This window comes from Macrobrachium rosenbergii, chromosome 42 (assembly GCF_040412425.1).
Source record: "Macrobrachium rosenbergii isolate ZJJX-2024 chromosome 42, ASM4041242v1, whole genome shotgun sequence".
Taxonomy (NCBI): Eukaryota; Metazoa; Arthropoda; class Malacostraca; order Decapoda; family Palaemonidae; genus Macrobrachium; species Macrobrachium rosenbergii.
Window position 1 is genome coordinate 15458022 of NC_089782.1, and position 25100 is coordinate 15483121.

General features: G+C 39.9%; 1 protein-coding gene across 13 annotated transcripts in view; it reads right to left on the minus strand.

The window, feature by feature from the left end:
- The window catches only part of LOC136827977 (serine/arginine repetitive matrix protein 5-like), a 105182-nt gene that overhangs the window by 25056 nt on the left and 55026 nt on the right, over window positions 1–25100 (minus strand). For all 13 annotated transcript variants that reach the window (XR_010849859.1, XM_067085565.1, XM_067085570.1 and 10 more), the window contains 5 exons: window positions 19029–19959; window positions 8556–8648; window positions 3353–3510; window positions 2706–2877; window positions 2074–2532 (listed from right to left, as the gene is read on the minus strand). Coding sequence is in view for 12 of the 13 variants with exons in the window: in XM_067085565.1 (XP_066941666.1) it covers window positions 2074–2532; window positions 2706–2877; window positions 3353–3510; window positions 8556–8648; window positions 19029–19945 (1799 nt within the window). In the remaining variant the exon portion in view is untranslated. The remainder of the gene's footprint in view (window positions 1–2073; window positions 2533–2705; window positions 2878–3352; window positions 3511–8555; window positions 8649–19028; window positions 19960–25100) is intronic.

Consider the following 25100-nt stretch of genomic DNA (forward strand, 5'->3'; position numbering starts at 1 on the left):
TAATTGATTGAATATTACTAGACTGTAAGTGTTTTAGCTTACAATTGCAGTTTTCGACCATTTCGGTCGAGTTAAAGTTGACCTAAAAGTCGAATTTTTTTCTATTTATCGTGATTTATATGAAAATATTTCAAAACTGATAAAAGCTACAACCATGAGTTATTTTCTGTTGTATTGTACATGAAATTGCGCACATTTTCATATATAAAACTTTATGTAACGACTAATATAAAACAGTGCAAATATTACAACAACGAGACGAAAAGAATTTCTGAGATGTTCGGCCGAAAGTTACCACAAGAGACGTAAGGAAAATGATTTTTTCAAAAATTCACCATAAATTGAAATATTGTGCTAGAGACTTCCAATTTATTGCATAATGAAGGTAAACAATTGAATATTACTAGAATGTAAGAGTTTTAGCTTACAATTGCGTTTTTTACCATTTTGGTCGAGTTAAAGTTGGCGAGAAGGTTGAAATTTTGGCAGTTATCGTGATTTATGTGAAAATATTTCAAAACTGATAAAAGCTACAACCATGAGCTATCTTCTGTTGTATTCTACATGAAATTGCGCACATTTTCATATATAAAACTTTATGTAACGACTAATGTAAAACGATGCAAACATTACGACAACATGACGAAAGAATTTCTAAGATGTTCGGCCGAGTTATCAGCACAAAAATGTAAGGAAAAAGTTTTTTTCAGAAATTCACCATAAATCGAAATATTGTGCTAGAGACTTCCAGTTTGTTGCAAAATGAAGGTACATGATTGAATATTACTAGAATGTAAGAGTTTTAGCTTATAATTGCGTTTTTACCATTTCGGTCGAAAGTTAAAGTTGACCGAAGCTTGAAATTTTGGCAGTTATCGTGATTTATATGAAAATATTTCAAAACTGATAAAAGCTACAACCATGAGTTATTTTCTGTTGTATTCTACATGAAATTGTGCACATTTCCATATATAAAACTTTATGTAACAACTAATATAAAACAGTGCAAACATTACGACAACGTGATTTAAAGAATTTCTGGCGCAGACGTAAGGAAAATTTTTTTCAAAATTCACCATAAATCGAAATATTGTGCTAGAGACTTCCAATTGGTTGCAAAATGAAGGTAAATGATTGAATATTACTAGAATGTAAGAGTTTTAGCTTACAATTGCGTTTTTTACCATTTCGGTCGAGTCAAAGTTGACCGAAGGTTGAAATTTTGGCAGTTATCGTGATTTATATGAAACTATTTCAAAACTTATATAAGCTACAACCATTAGTTATTTTCTGTTGTATTGTACATGAAATTGCGCACACTTTCATATATAAAACTTTATGTAACGGCTAATATAGAACAGTGCAAAAATTACAACAAAATGACGAAAGAATTTCTGAAATTTTCGGCAGAGTTACCATGCAAGGGCGTAAGAAAAAGTTTTTTTCAAAAATTCACCATAAATCGAAATATTGTGCTAGAGACTTCCAATTTGTTGCAAAATGAAGGTACATGATTGAATATTACTAGAATGTAAGAGTTTTAGCTTACAATTGCGTTTTTCAACCATTTCGGTTGAGTCAAAGTTGACCGAAGGTTGAAATTTTTTGTAGTCAACGTACGGTACGTCCACTTGGCACCCAACAGACAATTTTAGTCGACGTATGATACGTCCAGTAGGCGTTTAAGGGTTAACACACACATTGATAAAATGTTTGATTTAGAAATCAGAGCCGCTACCCTTTCTGGAGAATAACTTTTAACAAATAGAATTTCAGTATACAATGCAGTATACTTCAATAAGTTACCACATAATTGAGGACATAACCACTAACCTAACAAATCTTGCCTAATATATTCTAACCAAACCTGGAAACAGCCCTATACAGAGACTCAGATTAAAAATAAAGCTACAGTATTAAGATTTACAATACTATAATTCATACTAATAAAATGTACTAAACTTCTAGCTATACAACATTAAGGAAAAATTATTAAATAAAATACAATCCCAACAATAGCTAAGACATTACAAACGCATGAACAAATACTCAAATGTGAATGAGAAGACATACCTGGGCTTCTTATTGTTCCCATCTCTGGGTGAGGCAGCATTACGACCCATTCGAGGTCTAGCAGCAGGACTCCTCCTCGAACCTGATGGAGGATTAATACTAAGCCGATCTTCTAATCTTCTCCCGCCCCTATCCCTGTTGCTACCACCGTCAGTTCTGGAATCCCTGCGGGGATTTCGAGTAGGAGAGTTGTGTTGATTTCGGTCATCTCTCTGTCCATAGCCATCCTTACCCCAGCCTCTTGTACTGCTGGTGCTGTGATAATCCACATTCCGATGGTCCCCTAGTCTAGGTCTTTTGTTGGAGTCTAAAGTGTCTTTCTCTCGAGAGCCTAGTCTCTTGTCGGTATCTCTCCTGTTTCGGTCATCAACTCTTAAGCGTCCATCATCTCTTCTGTCAGAGACACTCCTGGTGCTGTCCCTCACAGGACTTCTTGAGGTTGCAGCTTTACTACTGTATCTGAAAATGAATGAAAAACTTTCATATGAAAAATGTATAGAAGAGAGAGAGAGAGAGAGAGAGAGAGAGAGAGAGAGAGAGAGAGAGAGAGAGAGAGAGAGAGAGAGAGAGAGAGAGAGAGAGAGAGATATTTATACCATACATATACATGAAAAAACTAATAAAACAATAACCTTCCATCCTTTGACCGTCCTGAATCATAACTCCTGTCTCGTCCCCGGGAATACAAACTATCAGGCGAAGGTGGCCTCCTAGAAGGGGGTGAAGGAGGTCTACGACTGGATGGGGACAGTGATCGATATGCTGAAGCTGTTGGAGTTAAACTTCTCCTTCCAGATGAATAACCTAAGTATGGAAAATGAACACATACTGTCAACAGAAAAACCAGTTCAACTAGCAACAGATAAATTTTCACACCAAAGCTACAAGGGTAATTAAACTTGTACAAAAAAGTTAAATTACCTCTGATTCTTTTTCACAAAGTTTGGAAGCCATCTATCTCCTTTATGAAGTGACATAAGTATAAACTGGGTCTTTAGAGATGCTGCTTTTAAAAAATTACCTTGCACCTACAGTATACAGTCAAGAATGTATAAACTACTAATGAAGGTGGGACACTAAAACAGATGGTACTGCATTCCATACCAAATTCCTTAACAATGATAAATGGATCATTAACAATTGACAAGGAGGATGTACATTCTGCTCTGTAGCTGAAGGTACTTGCTTATGCATCACCAATGGGTAATCTTCGTCAAACATAAGAGCTAATCATACTTGAGGAAAGAAACCTGAAAAATATATTTGGACAACTACTTACGTCTTGGACTAGTAGTGGAATATCTGCTGTAGCTGTTGCGACTGAGCAGTGGCGGAGATGGTGGGCTGGGAGGACGCCGACCAGGGGAAGACGAGGACTGCAAGTTACGTGGGTACTGACCCGGGGGACCATAAACGACGCTATCTCCTATGACATACCTACCAAACCCGAGTAGGTAAAAGTTCCAAAACCATAAATGAGTGAAAAACTGACAAACCAAACTTTTCTACTTGAATACATTCATACATCTGGATAATTTCTTAAAACACCATACAGCACATTCTAAAATTATCTTGCACACCATTTATGACAGCAAGGAAGTATATACTGTAATTTAGCATAAAAAAACCTTTACAAACCAAATGCTGACTACTGTATCAGGCATAAAATATGAATCAAAGAAGAACATGATGCCTTCCAATATAGGGTAGTCTATCAATTCTATCATGCAAGTCCTGTACTTCAACTTTTATGATAATTCCATCTTGTAGTTGAAACAGTTTCTTTAAAAACAACCATGGTTAATTACAAATACATAAAAGTTGATGACTAGCCTATCCCATGCCACTTTCAATTATCACCAATTTTATCATTACAAGTTCTTTCATTTATCATAACATTATTCTAGTAACGCAACTTGTAAGATTCTCTAATTCCAACCTCTACACTTCTGTAAACTTGTTTTCAAAGTCAAACTGTTAATAAAATCAAGTAAGATCAACTAATGAAGGCTAAAATTTGAGAATTATTCTAGGAAGCTCCACTTGTTACCCATATCAACATAACTATTTCACAATACTGTAATTCTTTCCTGAACCAAAGGCCATTTTCTATCATTCCCAAGTCGCCAAGAGAGGCTATGGAGCCAATTTGCACACAACAGGTGGCATTACAACAGAGCTCTTGTGCCAATGACAAATCTATCCAACAGTCTTTGCTATTGCTTACCTATATTATGGCCTATGGGTTTACTTCAGTTTCAGCCAGTGTTGGAATTAAATTTCATATAGTATTATACTAGAACTTCTGTATAACAAGATAATTATCATTAATAATAAATCTGTTAAGCATAGCCTACGCTATGCTTAACAGATGAATGACATCTAAAAATAGAACGGTGAACTGAAAATATGTATCCCTTATTTTGGAGGCTACTGATGTGGCAAATAAGTCCTAGGCCTTAATGACACCAAAATTTTAGCAATCACCTTATCATGGGGTAGAATGCATGGTAACCTAACAAAGATACTGATTATACAGTAATAACTTTGAAATAAAGGTGAGGAAGTAATGGAAAACTCAAAATACGCATGTTGGAATGGAAAACAATTAACACATTTCATAGGCAGCAATGTCTACAACTAACAAAGTAAGAGTATCATTAAATGTCATGCAACAAAATAGTTAATTAACCTTCAAAGACTTAAGAACACATTCCTCCAAGATACTTATGCATGAGATGTAAAACTAATTTTTAAGTACTTTACAACAAAAGAAGAGAACTCAAATTTAGAAAGTAAACCAAATTTCTATTAGTCTGTATCAGAAGAGAATATCAAAAGAAAAGTTCATTCAAAACAAAGTACTAGTACAGTATATTGTACATAAAGTGAAAGCAAACATGGAATTCAAAACAAACCCATAAAACAAAACAAAATATTCCTAACACTAAAGAGTAACTCTAAAAAGCTTGAAAAATATAAATACAGAATTCCACAAATTATTACTTTTCAAACTCACTTGACTTGCTTAATAATATAAAAAGTGCTACAATGAAAAGGGATTAAACTTGTGGGATACTTAAATCTTTGTCAGTCCACATATACTGTAAAAAAAATCAATATTTATTACAGGCTAAAGCTTGAAAAGCCAAGTATCACTTTCATGTAGTTTAAATTCAAACATTTGGCAAAAAATAAGAATCCTGAAGAAATGAATGGATGATATGGATACGGCTTCTAACATTAAATCAGAACTAAAATTGGGCAATAAATAGATTATCATCATCTACTTCAAAACCACATACTACTGCCAAATGCAAGTATTACTTTACTATGTGAATGTATGAAAATAAACAAAAGCAAGTTTCCTGGCTTACCACAGAAACCACAAGCACATCAACTTGCCCAAATGCCATGATTCTTACCAGTCTGTCATGTCCAAATCTTTAGGAAATTATTCTTGCCAACAAAACAAAGGACATATACCCAATAGATTAAATAAAACTGATAAAAAAGACCAAAGTGATAAAACATTCCAATGGACAAATACTGTAGTACCTAACTGGATTATAGAGTGGATTTTACCTACATAATTTTTCCCCATTTTTCAGAAGGGACCACAACTTATTTAAAATACTTATGGTGTTTCATAAGGGACTACAATCTACTTAAAATATGGAAAGAAGAATTCATACACTACTACTGGTTCAAAATTATCTAAGAAAACATCAGCAGATTTCAACATTATTTCCATAATAATACTGTATAAGCAGATGTACTCTTACTTTGGATTAAGCCATATTACTTGCTTTGTTTACCTTTTAACATTTAGTTTGTGAGGACACTCATACCGAATTACAATTAAGTGGAAAAATACATATTTAAAAAACACAAATTTCTGGATGGATAAGATACAACAATTCTAAAAATAAAAAGTACCCTCAATAATCTAACCTTACCCTTTAACAGTAGTAAAACAATTATGCTTCATAAAGCATCTAAATACTTTAAATTCTGAGTAAAAATGTACTATATTCATAAACAATATTTCACATATAAATGACTGAAGTTCTACAAATGAATTTATCCTGGCCTCAGCAGGTCAGACCTGATGCATGAATTAAAGGTAATCATCAAGAAAATGATGGGTAACTAACACACAAGGCTACTCCCACACAACTAGAGCATGTTACCTGCACTGCACAGCATCAATGTATGAAGATGCCAGGTTACCCAAATGTCTCTCATTCCATAAGCTGTAAAACTGCTCTATGGCCTTCCTGGTGGCATTGTTGGTACCAATGACCAGAAATTTACCCCTTGGGTTGAGAGCAATAGCTCAGGCTATCCTGATTTAAACTTGTCTGAATAGGGTTTTTATATGCATGCAATAGAATTCATTCAAACTTACTTTCTAAATTTTTATCTTCCGAAAAAATTATAATTTATATAAAACCAAAGGCATTTTCTACAGATCTTTAATAAAATTTTCTTCTCTTACTGAAGAAGTCCTTCAAGAGTCTGGAAATGGGACCCTGCAATCTTGTTAACTACTATACTACGATAAAGTGTCGCACACTTTGTTAACTCTTTACTACGATAAAGTGTCGCACACTTTGCTTTGGTCTTTTTGACTTTGTTGCTCTTCTTTGCAAATCCAGTATTTGTTTGCTAACGCACCCTGATTTGCTATTCTTCCCCTCTCTGTCTACTATTTTTTCATTTATGTGCCTTCTCAGTGGACTTTTCTTTGAAAGGTAACAGCCTTCTGTAAGTCTTCTTAACAAGAAGGTTTGCAGGTTTTAAACACATAAGAAACACTGTAATTCACTCTATACAAAATCTAATAGCACCTTGGGCATAGGTCTTCTGAAAATCAAAGCCTTGGGGGTAGTGAACACTTACGTAGAGCTATGGCAAGACTACAACTAACACAATATACAATTAATTCTATAAAAAAAACCAACACTGAAACACAAAAACTGAAAAGGAAGGTCCAACAGAAAGATAGCAATTAGTTACCCAATGGAGACAATGTGAAATAACAGCTCTTGAGGGCCACACTAATCAATGCTAACAAAGGAATTTCAAATTCAGGACCAGGTCTGACCAAAACTTGTAAAATAAGGGATTTTGTAAAACAAAGCTTTGTATTTTTGAACAAAAATTTATGGAAGACTTCTAGGTATGATATATTTATTGGTATGAGAACTTTATTAACACAGACCATACACAAAATGAGTATGGGTTACTTTGGTACCATTTACTGTAATTCCTTTCATTAAAGTGAAAAGTATTAATGAAAAGTATTAAAATTCTTACCGTATATACTTGTGTAATATTTGACTCCACGTAATGTCCGACCCCCATATTTTACTGCATATATTAGAATTTCAGCAAGTACCCCATGTAATGTTCAAGTTTTGATTCTGGCAATATACCTAGGCTATGTTCCTATATATTTGGAATCAAAACACGATGGTAGCCTAGGCTATGTTAGCAGTCACTACCATAGTCTAGTCTAAGATTCTGATATCTAAAAATTGAGTTAAACTACAAAGCTCCAAGCTGAGAATATGCCCATAAAATCTATAAAAAATCAGTATATAATCATTTCAAAACTTTAAAATTAACTATAATATATGAAAGGAAAAACTTTCGACCATCTTGTTTACAATTGTCATAATTACCGAAAGCTTGCCAAGCAACCACTGTAACTAGCGAACAGTACAATCATCATACACTTCCATTCTTTAATCTCTCTTCAACCACTAAAATTAGCGAAAAGTATAATAACCATTTATTTCTATTCTTTAATCTCTCTTTACCAAATTCCACTATTCTTTTGACCAAAAGAACAAAAACATACAATTTTTTGTGAATCGTAAGTGAAACCAGCTGATAAAATACAAATGGCAGCTAATACTTGTTTACATTCAAGAAATGTAGGCTACACTTATTATAGCCTACAACAGCCATAAATATAGAAACATCATAACAAAAGATTCTCATACAAGTAAAGCATTTATATTTATTGTCTTTATTATACAAAAAAATAAATAAATAAATAGATTAGTCCATCAAGTTTTGTGGAAGGAAATGCTGCTTTGTTGACTTCTGTTGTCAGGAAATCCAAAGCCTAGGCTTAGCCTAGTCCCAAAATCTTGCACTTTTCTAAATCTATAACTCACGTAACATTTGACCCCAAATTTTAGGACATAAAATTAGTCTTTAAATATCACACATTACACGAGTATATACAGTACCGGTAGCTTCTTATGATACAGGCTACTCGTGCAAATATGGTATCTAGTACAATAGTTGTAGTAGAAGCAATAAAGGCTTAAAGAAATCTTGAAAGGCTCTCCACAGAATCAGTTATATAAACCATACAGTGACTGCATTACTCTTTTGACTCAAACTCTCATTAAATACATTAGCATGCAGCATAGCTGCAATTTAACTAAAAACATGCTACCAACCTGTCAAGATACTGCTTCTCAGTCGAGCGTGTGGAGGACGAGGAGCCATAGCTGTAATCGTCATATGTTCCACCATAACTCCTCACATCAGATCTGTCATAAGAGATTCAAGCACTCCAAGAGATCAATGCAAGTTACAAGGCATCTGTACAAATGGGGACATTGGGGTAAGTCCTGATATTGCATTTGAACACCTAAGATCTAACAATGCTCACAACATATTAAAAAATCCCAAGATCCCATCTCAAGTCCCTACCTTCTTACTGTTACTCAATCAAAAGGTGAAATGTGACAACTCAAAATTCACTGAGCACCAAACAACACCATAACATACAAATATCTGATACATAATTGACACGTCTACTGTCAACTGACTAAACTGTTCATACAAAGCAGTGTAAAGTCACAAAATAATCACTGAGTAGTAACAGGCACTACTGAGAAGAAGAAATACAGCATATCAATTTTCTAAGAGGTAACTTAGTCATCTTAAAAATAAATGACATAACGTGGGTTAACAGCCTACGATTTAAAATTTGGCTGATCAAAAAAAATGCAGAGACATTTTAACCTATATGAGACAAAGCCTATAACTGCTACATCACCTCTTTAGTTTACATACATGGTACACATACAGACTTCATGCAAATGACAAAAAAAGAAAAGATTGCCCTAACTTACGGCTTGCATGACTTACGACAATTTCTCAACACTGTCCAATAAGATGGTGTGCGATACAAGGGGGTCCTCCATGAAATTCTGCTTTTCATATCATTCCTTTGGTTTACCCCTAAAAATCTCTACCCTTCCATGTCATTGTTCTCATCCAAGTCAGTCTGGGTCTTTCAACTAATCTGGCACTTAGAGAAATCTTGACACAATATCGCACTATTCTCCAAGGGTTAGTGTGAAAGCCATGTCCAAATCACCATCTCCCTTTCATCAACACCTCTTCATATCGAACTTCTGCAATTAACCTTGATACACCATTACTCACACTCTTCTGCCATCTGATTCACAACATACTTCACTTTATTCCTAAAATAAAGTCTTTTAATGTTTCACTGTTATACCATAATTCATGTCTGTGTAACTATACAAATCTTACTTTCATACTTTTACCATCAATTTCAGCATATTTGTTTCCAATCTTCTTGCAGCCAAAATTCAAACTTAAAGGATTTTGACAAAGGAAAAATCTATTTCTGGAGAGCGGCCTGTGTCACCCGGTGAAATAGTCCATTCAGCACTTATTTCTAGGTAATTCCGTTGCTAGATACCAGAGAAAGCTAAATGAAATGCTGGAGTTACTATCCCCAGAGCGAGCTCCACTAGATGGAGTCGTGTATGGAAAAGGGTGAACTACAAAACACGGAACCTTATCCTATAGAGATTCCCAATGTCAAAAGTCCCAACGAGAGGTGCCGATACAAGCCCATGCACTACTCAAGGGACTGTATACAAGGCAACACTAGCCGCATTCCATGTTAGCACCCACCTCACTAGAATGAAGTTTATCAAGGGAGGAGAGAATGAAAAACAGGGGTGGGTCACCGGGTGACACGGGCCCTCTCCAGAAATAGATTTTTCCTTTGTCAAAATCCTTTTTCTGGATCGGGTCCCGTGTCACCCGGTGAAATAGTAACAGAGAAATAAACATCATTCTTATGCTATTAAAGACTTAAATAGAAACGTTGAAAACTAGGAGAATTCTACCCTGAACATAAGTAAGGTCCTCTAAGTTCATGTAATGAAAAAAATGTAAGTGGTCACCGTCTAAGATCATGAGCTTAGAATAGCACCTGAATAGGCTTGTATTAAGAAAATACTTCCTGCCTATAGCAGACCCAATGACAGTGCCCCCTTTTTTTTTTTTTTTAAAGGCCCCCTTTTTTTTTTTTTTTTGAAAGGAGAGGACCTGACAAAATTGCGAGGTCCTGTCTAAAAAGCCTGCAAGGAGAAAAACTGGACACAGAAACAGACCTTGTAAAAGGGGAGTACTTTCCAAGGTGACCACGAAAATGAGGACCTTCAATTGTAGATAGAAAGTTAGGGTGAGAATTCACAACACTACCCTGATGAGGGGAAACCAAACTGATTGGTTCCGACAGACAGGGTTCAGACAGTACAGAAAAAAAATAACACTAGAAGCTAAGCTGATTAAAATTTTTGGGACTTCCTTAACAAGGAAAGGTAAGAACAAGATGATTGTTGGTTACCAAGCTAACTCCGATACATTACTCAAAGACCAGGAAACCGAATGTGGGATGGAGTACTGTTCTTAGACGAACACAGACCTTAGGGATGAAAGTTAAGGGCCTGTGAGTCTGGTTCCAACAAAACACTTTCTCGAGGCCAATGCGGTCGCATCAGTACTATAGCTTGAAAACTATGTGAAGAGTGCTAGTTACTTAACTGCAGAACCATACTGCAGTAGAGTAGGATCCCTTAACTGATTTCAGGAAAACAGTAATAACAGGACCAATATCAGTTTCCTCCTAAACTGTAAGATTCACAAAGACCACAAAGCCAGGATATCAGAGTTTGAGGGGGCTGACGCAGGCTGAGTTTATACCAGACGGGACAGCTTGATAGTTTGTGGCTGAATTGGGTTGCAAACAGACCTACTTCCAGGCCCAGGAAAAGGTCACAAGACTACCTGAATGACGCTCCGCCTAAGGACTATTCCGGCACCAGGGGGGAGGCCCTGGATAGGGAAAAAGCAGTGACCTTTTGAACCCCTACGAGAAGGGTGGTAGACAGAGGCACCTGCGTCTGTTGGTTATGGAGAAGAATGAACCATAACCTGAACGGAGCACCGAGTCCAAAACCACTTGTTAACGCAGTGCACTATTGCTGTTTTGTTCAGAACCAGCCTAAAAGGAAACCTCTTGGGGGAAGAAGTTTCCCAAGGACAGGAAGACTGTCACCGCCCCCAAAGCGTTGATATGGAACTGCCGAACGTGACCGACTAAGTACCATGTACTTCATTGGGCCAAAAATATCCACCTCACCCGCCCAAGAGGTGACGGTGTGGAATACTGAGGCCGGAGGGGGAAAGCTGGAGAGGAACTGACTTCGGTAAGCACTTGACAGTTGTGCAAGGCCGAGGCCACTATTCAAGCAGGAGGAATCAAGGAGACACGTCCCTGACTCCACCATACCCTGGTCATAAACTCCAGCCTTGACTTCAGAAGGAGGACCGTCACTGAAGCAAACTGGAGAAAACCCAGGACCTTTTCTTGGGCACGGGAGAGGTATGCTTGAGATAATGAAATGATAGGATGCCCTTGCTATCTCTTTCCACTTCCACTGGCTTCATAACTACGGAAGGCTACCCTCCTGAATCAGGTGGGATTCCTACCTGGTTACTTAGAAACCCAAAGACTCTAAAAACCGATTATAATGACCGGCGCCCTCAGGCAATTCCCGACGCTGGGTGCCCAAATGAGCCAGGCAACTAGACATGCAGCTAGCATAGCCTCCTAATACCGGAGCTGCTGAACTACGGTATTGTTCAAACTGGCAAAGACTCTGGAGCCGCATTGAGGAGGGCATGAACCTGAAGGGGTACGCCTGCTCCCCGAGTCTGAATCCCAAGAAGGGATAGGACCTTTCTGCAACCGAGATGTGAAAGGAAGCGCCGGAAAGGCCTATAGAGGTGGTTACGGCTCCACAGCGCAGTAGGATCCGAACCCACAAGACTGTAAGCAACCGAGACTTGCCGCATGAATAAGGAAAACAAACGGGACACGCCCGAAAAATTTTCCAGTGGAAGGGAACTTCCTTGGCAGACTGAAAAAGCCTGACAGGCCATTCACAAAGACCCCCAGAACTCTGGCCGGAGGCTGATTGAACCTGATTGGGGAACAACAGTCCAGCTCCACCCCAGCCCTGATAACTATACTCTGGGCCCAGGAACTGAAGTTCCAGTGGCCCCAAAATGGTACAGCCTCCCACCCATATGAGAAATACTACAGGGAGGAGGCTTGATTGCCTCCCGTGAAGCGAATGCCTTCCCAATTCTCGGAGAGGAGTAGGATGCATCCCTGCTCCTATGATAACCCGAGGGTCAGAGCCTCTGGCCAAATGTCTAGTGAAAATTCTTTCCCTAGGTTTTCGTATGAAGCAAAGAAAACTCCGGCAGGCACGTGGGGGAGGCAGAGACACACGGGGGTGTTACAAGGGGCTGATGTGTTGGCTGAACCCGCACACATCGAGGTGGAGGCTGGGAGTGAGAGCTGACGGCTGTCTAGGGGCAGAGACCTGAAGAGCCTGCACCACCACCTGAGCAGGGGGGCTCTTGAACTACATGAACTTCTTGCCGGACTTGGGACAGGTCCCAGCAAGATCAGACCGTTTCTGCTCGTAGGGTAGACACCCATGAGAACGGAGGCCCTGGGTAACAACAGTAGCCCCAGATGGGCCGAACAACGCCCACCTGGGAAAAGATTAATTCTCCAGGTGAAACTGTTCATAAGATTTTTCAGCTCAAGGCGGAATGGGCAAGTCTGACTTACACCCTGTTTCAGCTTCCGAAAATTGACTCGGAAGCTTAGGGAGCTGTGCGCTGAATAAATTAGGAGCGTAGTCCGGGGTTAGAAGATTCACTGTGAATGTATCTGTGTTATCTGTCTCCGGAAATGCCTCAGCGATACATTTTCAAAACAAGCCTGTTGATAAGAGGGGCTACATTCGGAGCACAAGGGGTAAGAAACAGGGCTCTCAAAGAGAGCACGTAAGACCCCACAGCTGGCGTGAACTTGGAATTCTCCGCCTGCCACTCCGTTAGAGTTCTCAGGAGACGATGTGTCCAGCCCCTAGCTGAGGGCTCACTTATGGATCCTGCCAGACAGATGCCATGCTCGTTCTGACAGTCTGGTAAAACCGGATAAGAGGATACCAGACCGGAAGGGAAGAAATGCCCTTCCACCAACCTCCGTGTGCCCACACCCCCGACAGGAGGGTGCCTTCATGCTGGGAAGCATAAAGGGAAGGCACCAAGATTCCCCAGACTGGAGGGGAAAAGAGGTGGAGATGTCCGGAACGATAGAATTCCGGAACGGAGCAGGACTTAACAGGTGATCCATTGACAATGAGTCTTGAGATTAATCTCTTGGGATTTAAGCTCCTGGGAAAGGGAAGGCATGGACCATGAGGTAGATAGTTAGTTTAATAGGTTGACAATGACCCTCAAAACGAGCTCCTTATAAGGAGACCCGTAAAAAGAGTTTTCAACAAAGGAAGGAGGGGTAACCGCCTTGCTTTGCTTGGGCCGTGTCCCTTTCCAGAAGACGAGGCCAAACTCAGTAGATGGCACCGGATTAGAGATCCGAGACGTCCTTGAGGGGCCCCGGAGCGGGTCTTCTTGGTTTAAAAAGAAGGGTTTTTTTTTTTTTTTTTTTTACTGACTTCACCTTAGGGACGGTAGACCAGGAACCGTCGAAAAGGGATGAGAAGGTAACGAATCCCTAAAGGAAAAGTTTGCCTCACCTAATTCGAGCTAAGCAGAAAAGGTTTGCCTCAATTATTCCCAGCACCTACTTATCGCTCCGGGGGCACGATGTTCACAGGTCCGAGAATACGAGACAGAAGGCAGAACGTCTTCAGAAAACTCTCCGTAAACAATTTTAAGCTTGAAGCGATAAGAGTTACGAGACTTTAGCGGCCAGCCTCCAGGAGGGGGAAAAATTAGGACCCCAGACACCGGAGGAACAACTATCAATAAGTTATATAAGACGGAGTTTGGCGAAGGAAAAACCGATAGGTGTATATGAAACCTACCAATTTACGAGAATCTCATTTAGCCGGAAACGGAGTTTGGCGGAGGAAATCGATAGGCGTATATGAAACCTACCGATCCACCGAGAATCTCGCCCAGAGAGCCCAAACACCAAAAGATTAACTATTAATAAGCCACAAGAGGCGGAGAACCGATAGGTTTATATGAAACCTACCGATTAACGAAATCCCGCCCGAAGACGGAGTTTACGGAGTGAAATCGATAGGCGTATATGTGAAACCTACCGATTTATCGCCCGGAGTGAGCGACTATTAATAAGCCATATGAGGCGGAGCTTGACGGAGGTAAAACCGACAGGTATATATGAAACCTACGGATTCATCAGGTAGCCTGCTCGGGAGAGCATAGCGTACAACGCAATCTGCCGGGTGCCAAACGACTAATAATAAGCCAAAGGAGGCGGCGTTTGGCGGCGATAAAACCGACTGGTGTAAATAAAACCTACGGATTCATCAAGTAGCCTGCTCGGAGAGCATAGCGTGCATTTTACAACCTTCCGAATCAAGAATAAGTCACATGAGGCGGAGTTTGGCGGAGACGAAACCGACAGGTATATATAAAACCTACGGGTTCATCAAGAAGCCTGCTCGAGGAGAGCATAGCGTACTTCATAACCTTCCGTGCCAAACTATAAATCCAAAACAGACTGCGCACCGGAATGGGAGCTATAGACTCCGTGACCGCTGGTTTGTTGCAGGATAGCGGAGCATTCCTGCACTTGACAAAACCAGCCGAAAACGTGGAGAAAAAGGGCATGCTGGAACGGATGCCGGAGCAAAGTACCGTAGCAGCCACAGCCTAGTCAGACCAAGAAAACCCCGGAGAAAACCGGAGAGAAAACCGGACTAACAGGACAAAACTCATAGACATAAAAACAGAGTCAACGGAACATTCCGGCGATCATGTTTGAACAAAATGTGGGAAGGTTATGAACTGTTCGAAGTGGGCGCACTCGAGCCAAGAGAGGAAAACCCCGGAGGAGGATATCCTGAACGAAGTGATAGCGGTGGGGAATAAACGCCAACCGCTAAACACTAAAACCGCCGTGGCAGTAAGCAAGGAGAGCGCCCAACAAGATAACGAAACACCGAACAGGTAGTAGCAAAAAGGAGGGGGAACGCCGAAAGTAAATAAAGCAGAAGACAGTTAGGTGGAGAACGCTAACTGGCCTCGTATGAGATCCCAACAGTGAGGTGCGAACATGTAGGAAGCACCACGAAGGGAAATAGTCGACGTAAAAGGAAGGGGGAAGGATAGGCCAGGAGGTTGGTAACCCGAAGCAGCGACCAGGGGTGGGACAGCACTCCCCGGGCGCCAGAGATTCTCATAGATCCCCTCGCTATGTAAGCTGTGTTGCACGACAAGAGCGAGAGAAAAAGAGAGGAAGGGCAAAAACCTCTACGGCCAGGAGAGCAATGAAAGATAAAAGGAGTGTGAACAGGAGTGGGGAGAGCACTCCTGGTCACCTCCAGGTCCAGGTGGAGTGCCAACTCAGACACACCGAAGGACAATCAATCAATGCAGAGGGAGGGGATGTAGGCTACAACATAAAATAAGGATAATTGCTCTCAAGCCTTGGAAAGTTAACAAACTTTGAAAACAAACCAAGGGGGGAGAGAGAGCAAAGGATAAAAGGGAGAGAAGGGGACTCTCGAAACCACAAAATAACATATATATAGTCGGTAAAAGAAGTGTGAACAGGAGTGGGGAGAGCACTCCCGGTCACCATTAGTAAGCAACCCAAAGAAGGATTGAACTAGGATAGGCTACGCAGGTAAACCCTCGCTATTCCAGCTTAACTTATTAGGAACATTAGCCTAAGTGAAAAGCCGAAACAGGGAGAGGTGGACGTAGGCAATATATCCAAGCCAAAACCAAACAAAGGGAAGCACCAGACATAAAACACACATGTACAGAACGAGATCACCGACATGAAACTCATACGTACAGATCGAGATCGTCCCCTCCTTAACGAATTTTTTTGCGAAGGGAAAAAATGTTACAGCCAACCCCTAGGCTAACCTAACTGAGGCGATGTAAAGGAAGGAAGCCTAGGAGAAGGGTAAAGGCTAACCAAAAAAAAAAAAAAAAAAAAAAACATAATAAAACAAAAATTGTCTATAAGGAACATGTAGGAGGATAGGCAGGCCCAACACAACATGGACGTGAAGGGACATGACCGACCTCCAGTTAAATGAAAGTATCCCAAAATTAACAAAATTCAAAAGCATCCAAGCACAAGGTCAAAAATTAAATGTAACAATGAAAATCATGTTCCCATACACTTAGAGAAGTGAGTCTAAAACAAGGCAAAATAAAGCCAAAATAAGAAGCGAATAGGCCCGAGGGGAACCACGTAGCCTAAACAGCAAGACAGCACTTGACCAGGAAGGGAACACAAAATTCACAAAATAAACAAAATTATAAAAACAAAGTAAAAACCGTAACAGTACCAATGAAAATAAGATCCCCAAAGGCTAAGAGAAGTGAGTGACAAAAATAAAGCATAATGAGGCCATGATAATAAGCGAATGGGCTCGAGGGGAAGCTCGTAGCCTAAACGCTCAACAACACTTCTCGTAATGAAGCCACGATAAAAAGCGAATGGGCCCGAAGGGGTAGCTCGTAGCCTAAACGCTAAACATCAGTCCCGTAATGAAGCCATGATAAAAGGCGAATGGGCCTGAGTGGGTAGCTCGTAGCCTAAACACTAAACATCACTTCCGTAATAAAAATCACTCTCGTAATGAAGCCATGATAAAAAGCTAATGGGCCCGAGGGAGTAGCTCGTAGCCTAAACGCTAAACAGCACTTCTCGTTAAATGGGAACAGAACAAACAAAAATTAATCAAACCCACTAAAGTTAGGGATCATTAATGGTAAAATATCCCAAATAAAAAGGGATACAAAAAACACAAAACAAACATGCCGACCCAAGACCAAGAGAGGTCAAGAGACGACGTGATAGGAGATCGAGACGGGCGATATAAATCCCTTTAATTATTAAACTAAAGGAAAATAAGAAGCCTCAATCGCCTAAAAAACAACAAAACACTGGTACTCAAGTAATTGAAGAAGAACCTTGCGAGGATGCCATAAAAAATCCAAAATAGAGCACAAAATAAGGATCACAACGAAATTACGTGTGAACGAAAAAACGTGCTAAAATGGAATGCGGCTAGTGTTGCCTTGTATACAGTCCATGAGTAGTGCATGGGCTTGTACCGCACCTCTCTCGTTGGGACTTTTGACATTGGGAATCTCTATAGGATAAGGTTCCGTGTTTTTGTAGTTCACCCTTTTCCATACACGACTCCATCTAGTGGAGCTCGCTCTGGGGGTAGTAACTCCAGCATTTCATTTAGCTTTCTCTGGTATCTAGCAACGGAATTACCTAGAAATAAGTGCTGAATGGACTATTTCACCGGGTGACACGGGACCCCGATCCAGAAAAGAGACCATATACTGAATAATGAAGTTCCTAAATATTTCAAAGATTCAACCTCACTAATCCTTTCTCTACATAATGTAGCATTTCCTTCCATGAAGTCTGAATACATATCACTGATGAAAAATTTCATGCTACATTACTTTTCTTTACATACTTCCTTGTCTGATATACAGATATACAGTGTACTCACATTGAAAACTAGGCTGAAACAGTAACAAATTTATGTATACTGTATATCTTTACAGCTGAGCAGCATTTAGCCACCAAGCCTTATGCCAACCTTGAACTCTTACCATGCCCATGGAAATGAAGCCAAGTTACACCTAGGGAACATTTTGCACATTGAATGCGATTAAATTCTCAGCAGAAATATGTCACTATTTCTTCTCCTCAAAAAGGTCAAAAGAACAATGATCCTCAGAGTTACTAACAGCATCAGATGTCTCCCACGAAAGGCTAAACTTCAGACATATTTTACAATTAAATTACAGCAGATCCAAACATGTGGATCTATCATGGCACACTTTAGTTTGATATGGAAAAAACTTGAATCCTATGCAAGTAAATTTCTGAAAATTTTTTTAAAATACACAACTATAAATTATGAGTCATAATAGTATAAAGGAATTATGGTACCAGCAGTTCCCGGTTATCGGCGGGGGTTCCATTCTGAGGGTGTGATGATAACTGAAAATTGCCACTAACCGAAAATCGGGGATTTTCAGGGCTTATAGGCGCCGAAAAGTGCCGATTTTCGGTTATCAGCCCCTCTGTTGGATATGGATCAGTGCCAATAAGCGGAAATCGGCGCTTTTCAGCGCTGGACAAGCACCGTAAAACCGGATCACAGTTAAGCGGAAATCGGCGCTTTTCAGCACTGGACAAGCACCGTAAAACCGGATCACAGTTAACCGGGGGCTGCCTGTATGTGTATATGATAAATCCACAAATTGACTGCTGTATTGCTTGTGATACACACACATACACACACACAGTATACTATTCTTCCCTAATTCATTTCACAAACAAGGAGATTTTGTTAAACAATCATACATCAACTTGTCTTAAGTGTGATCCTTAAATGAAAACGATGATGATGATACTCAAGCAACAAAATTTAAGATACATTAATCTACTAGGGCTACTGATAATTAAAGTATTTCAGTACATGTAAGAAAAGCCTCCAATAACCATACAGTATACTAAAAAAAACTCTAACCTGGCAGTTCGGGAAGGAGAGTAAGAGTTACGATACACACGACGATCATCATCTCCATATAACCTGGAACGTCCTCCTGCCACACCAGATTTGGCGTCTCCATAGCCCAAGTTACTTGTTCCATGTTTTTCTCCTCCATATCCACTTCCTCCTCCTCCTCGCCCATGCTTTTCTCCTCCGTAGTTACTGCCACCACCTCTACTCAGTTTATCTCCTCCATATCCTAAGTTACCACCACTAATTTTGTCGGCCCCATAACCTCCACCAAGGCGGCTTCCACCACTGAAACTCATAGGACCCACCCCTACATGGTCACCACCATAGCCACCACTACTACGGTGTCTGTCAGCACCATACCCATCGTAAGAGCCATAATTATCATAGGAACTTCCATAATATGAACTGCCACTATCCTGCTTGGGATACCTGCTTGTTTTATCTGGGTATGAGCTGTAATCGTCATATTTCTTACCGCCATACTGACTAGTAGCGGATGAAGCTGCTGAGCTTGTCATGGCATATTTATCATCAGAGCCATACCTCCCTTTATCAGAGTATTTAGCCGGGTAACCATCCTTGCTTTCACCATACCTCTGAGAGGATAAATAATGACTGGAACCCACTTTGAAATTATCATCAATATAGACACTCTTTGATACATATTTTGAACCTGCCACTTTATCATTCAACTTGCCACCTTTGTACTTCTCATCTGGATAATCCTTGGAGGATTGATACCCAGAGGACTTGTTGTAGGTTTTGTCATATTTTTCAAACGAGCGGTCACTGTACGACTTTGGGGGTAGTGACTTGGAGGAGGCAGAGGAAGAGGCTGGTCCTCGGCCAGAGGATTTGCGGGAGTTTGAGGATGGAGGGGGACCAGGAGGAGTTCTTGGACGGTTGAATCTCTCGGACATCTTGGGTAATTATTCTGAAATCGTACAACTGCCATTCATACATGATGCTACAAGTAACCTGGATTAAAACCTACATTTTTTTCTTGACAATTCTAACCATTATGTTCAATACATATACAATTACCAAATGTTTGTTCTTACAATAAAACCTCATTAGTCTAACTCAAAGTTCGTAAGTCCACAATCCAAGCTAAATTACTCACTTTTTCAATGGTTTAGCAGTAAATTACTATCACTGGAAATATAGGGAATCTGATAAATTACTTGCACAATAAAAGCACCAAAGCACATTGAAAAAGCAGGTTACTAAACTGACGCAGGGATACAGTAATAAAATACAATTAAATACTACATGTACATTATAAATCATTAAAGATAAAAAGGAAAACTTGAGTTAACTGACAAAATCAATGCAAAATTAAAATACTACAGTGACTTGCTAAAATTATAAAGATCATTATTATAAATTGGCTAGCTTAGATAAATTAAAAAAAATCCCTTCAACAAAATAATTTTCATGATAAAATTAATTATTTGGATACTTACCCATTTTAAAGTTAGCTTTATCTTCACGCCATTTGGTGCGATTGGCATTTAAAAATCAAAATATGCTTGGCTAACCCGCGAGGACTGTAACTGTAGTCATCTGTTTTCCTACCAGACAGTACTTGAATGATTGTGTTCTTGTCACATTTCTTTATGACCACCCACTAAGATGTGAGGAGGCAGCGTAGGTTTCCACTTTAATAGCAGATAAGTATCCAAATAAATTTTATCATGAAAATTATCATTATTTGGAATGAATCTTATCTACTGTTAAAGTTAGCTGACTACCACACTGAATAAGGATGGTGGGTTTGTGAGGTCAAGAGCTGTCACCAGGACCCTCAGGACATCCTCGCTTCAAAACAAAAATCTACATGACACACTGAGACTCCGGAAACAGATCCAGTGCTCCTGTTTCAAACAATCTTTTATGCATTTTTCAGAAGACACTTTATGTCCTTGTCAGAACTGTAATTACTAGTGTATGTATGGCACTGCAAGCTTTCTAACCACATGTATTTGAAATCTCTTCCTAATCCGTATATTGAATTGATAACCATTCTTCAGGTGTAAGAAAACAAATCTGACTATATATAGGACACCCTCTGTTTTCCCCTAATGTCAAATGCTACTTTTCCGCTCGCAAGAGTTCTTGACCTGTCAGAGATTTTGTGTCAATAAATTAGAATACCTTGAACCTGCCTCTTATTCACTGCCTTGTTATACTAGTGACCCCAAAGATGACCGGCACCGCCAGTACCAGCCCATCCAGCAATAACGCTGCAGCAGCAAGCATTCGCCTTCCACCTTCCCAAGCCACAACCCAGAGGCCTGGTACTTTAGAGCAGACACCATCTTCAGAAGATCTCTTCATCCCGCAAAGCAGACTGTCCTCGAGTTCCTACCAGATGGCATCTTCGAGCAGTTCGCAGAAGGGCTCGCTGACCAAAAGACAACTGTCACCTACGAAGTGCTGAACCCCCAACTAAGGTCGTCCTTCAGCAGGCCGCCTGCCCTCAGAGATAGGAAATTCTAGACAAAGTAGGGGCAGCAATAGACAAGTGTCCCCCGCACATCTACAAGAAACTACGGCAGCTAGTTACGATCCCTGGAACACAGCTGCACAGAGACTATGTTGGACCTTGTGAGAGAGGTCCTACTCACAAAATTACCCAGCCAAACAGTCACGGCCAGCCCCAACACATCAACCATGGACCTCAACAATTTCCTGAAGACAGTCGACACCATCCACCTGGACCACAAATAGATGGAGCCTACATAACCACCCATAGCACCAGCCACCCCATAGCCACAGCAGCAGACCAACACAGACGGACAGCAATACACTACTACCAGAGTTCCAGGTGGAAAAACAAACCCAATTACAAGCCCAAAACAGAACGTCCCAAGGGCATTTGTTTCTACCACAGGAGGTTTGGCAGTGAAGCCCAAAAATGTGAAAATGAATGCCACATGTCAAAAAACATGCCAAAGGGTCACCCAACAAAATAAACGCCAGCGGTGGGCAGACCGGTTGCCTCATAAGAGAAACTGCGCCTGCTTTCCGCTGTCTTTCTTCCAGGCACAGGAAAAAATACTTAATATGTATTTTCATTGTAGATGAAAGATCAAATATGGAGTACCTGGTCGACACAGGCGCAATCAAATCATTCGTGCCAGCCAACCTGCAAAAACACCTCACTCCAACCCCCAGCACCCTACAGGTGTCCACTGCCAGTGGAGCCCCGCTGAAAATATACAGGAAAAGGACCATGAAAGTGTCGTTCAGTGGGAAGCAGTACAACTGGAGTTCACCACAGCAGACGTAACCATCACACTTAGGAGCAGACTTCCTAAAAGCCCACAACATACTGGTAAACATAGCTAAACAGCAGCTGATCACACAACCCACCCCGTAGCCCTGGTCACACAACCCACCCCGGTAGCCCTGATCACACAACCCACCCCCATAGCCCAATTAACAGAGTCCAGCACCTGAGATAAGTCCCCTCCTGTATGAGTTCACGGAGGTATTTAAGGACGACCTGCAGCACCACCTGACCATACCCGCAAAGCACCACAGTCACTGAAGATCCCCCGGTGCATGCCCGTTTTTGAGGTTTGACCCCAGACAAACTCGCCCATGCCAAATAAGCTTTCTAAGACATGGAACGGGCAGGAATATGCCAAAAAGCCTCCAGCCCCTGGGCATCTCCACTACACATGGTACCAACACCTGATGGCAAATGGTGACCACCGGAGACTCAACATCTAGACGGTACCTGATAGGTACCCACTACCGAACACTGCCAATATAACCAACCAGATGGAAGGCGCCAATATATTTACAAAGATCGACCTGCTGAAGGGATACTACCAAGTCCCGGTCACAAAGGAGAACACAGAAAAAATGGCCATTATCACACCCTTCGGCACATACACCTTCAACTACAGCTGCTGTGGCCTTTGGAACTCAGATGCAACTTTCCAATGTCTGATGGATGAAATCCTGGGCAACCTACCATTCTGCGTCGGCTATGTCGACGATATACTGATATTCAACCCCAACATCAAATAACACATGGGAGACGTCAGGCAGGTCCTGCAAATACTTCAAGAAAAACGGACTCATAGTCCAAAAACAAATGCGAAAAGAGCAAAACCTGTGGTAAAATTCCTTTGCCACCAAAAAGCCCGACAATGTCAAGCCCCTCCCGACAAAGGTACAAGTAATCACAGGCTTCCCAAAACCAAGAATTCACGGGAATGATTAACTACAGTGCTCCCCCATTTTTACACAGGTTATAGGTTTCAGAACCTACTGCAGAAATGCAAAAATCCCCTCTAAAAATGCTTATAACTGGCAAATACCTCACTACCCCTTAAACTACCTATTTCACTCCTTAATTTGATATTTCAAACATAAATATACCTTAAATTATCATACTAAAGCATTTAATATTTCAAATAAAAAATACACCACAAACTACCCAAAATAACCTTACATTACAGTAATCTCCTACTACTGTTCCTCTTAAGTAGGCTATATACAACCCTGAAATGCTTATAACTGCCTATTTTTTAACAGTCCATCAACAAACTTGACAGTTCAAAAAAAAATATACCTCGAAACTATCATCCCAGTACACCCTAATATCATTTCAAAGTCTTGCTGCAAAGTTAAATACCGTACCAGTCTACAACTGTTACTCTTACGTATTCCCCATCACTTAGACACGCACGTTTTCTTTGGCCTACTTAACTTCGCACATCGTTCTGTGCATAATGTAATGTACTGGGCTTATATTTTATGTATATTGATATTTTCCTGTGTAGTAAGATTTTGAAATTATATTTACTGTAACGATACGTATTTTAAGCTAGTACTACTGTATCGAGCATATCTAAAATACACGGATAGTTTAGAATGACGGGATATGTACCTCCAAACAGAATTCTAGGTTTGTTACGTCATGTTAGTATTTTTGTGATTACGTACAAATACATTTGTGGTAAGAAAAATAAACTCCCATAAATTTATTAAAAAATTTCTTGTGCCATCTCTCTCTCTCTCTCTCCCAAAAATATTTCAAATCGGAATTTCATACATAAACAAACATGAAAATAATGAAATCCAGCAAGTTCACGACAGATCAACGAAGGTAGTGTTGCCATATTTTTTGCTTTGTCTGATTTATTGTACCGTATTTCATTACAAGTTTAGTTGACTATAATTATCACACACATTCTAACAGTACGCAAGAGAACATTTTATCACAATTGATGTTTCATCTCCAATCACAGTAAAAATATTTAAAATCAGAATTTCATATGTAGGCAACACTCAACATTGTGAAGTTTCATCACCAGCAAGTTACTGTGATCCAATGTTGACACTAAAGTTCTCTCTCTCTATATATATATACAGTACATATATAGCAGACAGCTTGGTAGATGGTTTTCCTTTATTCATCACGGCCTACGTTTCGAGATCCTTGTATCATCATCGAGGCTAAAAATACAAAGTAAAATATACAAATACAGCAAGAAGATTTAGGATATAATTACAAATAAAATATGATAAAGTAAAACATCAGTAAAAAAGGTGGGGTGTGATGCATAAAGGAAAACCATCTACCAAGCTGTCTGATTTAGTGCCTTCTTGCTATTTTGCTGAGGAATAGCCTATTTTCACACCAATATATATATATACAGTATATATATATATATATATATACTGTATATATACCTGTATATATATATATATATATATATATATATATATATATATATATATATATATATATATATATAATATATATATATATAATATATATATAATATATATATATATATATATATATATATATATATATATATATATATATATATATATATTGTCAGGATTTACATTCCTCCCTCCTATTTAGCTGCTATCTAGCTAACTTCTAAGGAAAATTATTATTTCAGTTAGCTTATAGCTGGCGCCAATATGGCGGAACTCGGTTGTTTTCCACTTATATGGACAGAGGACGCATGCCTCCGTAGCCTACAGGAAATGCCTAGGCAGGGTAGACAATAGGTCTCCCTCTTTCAACCCCCCTGCTAC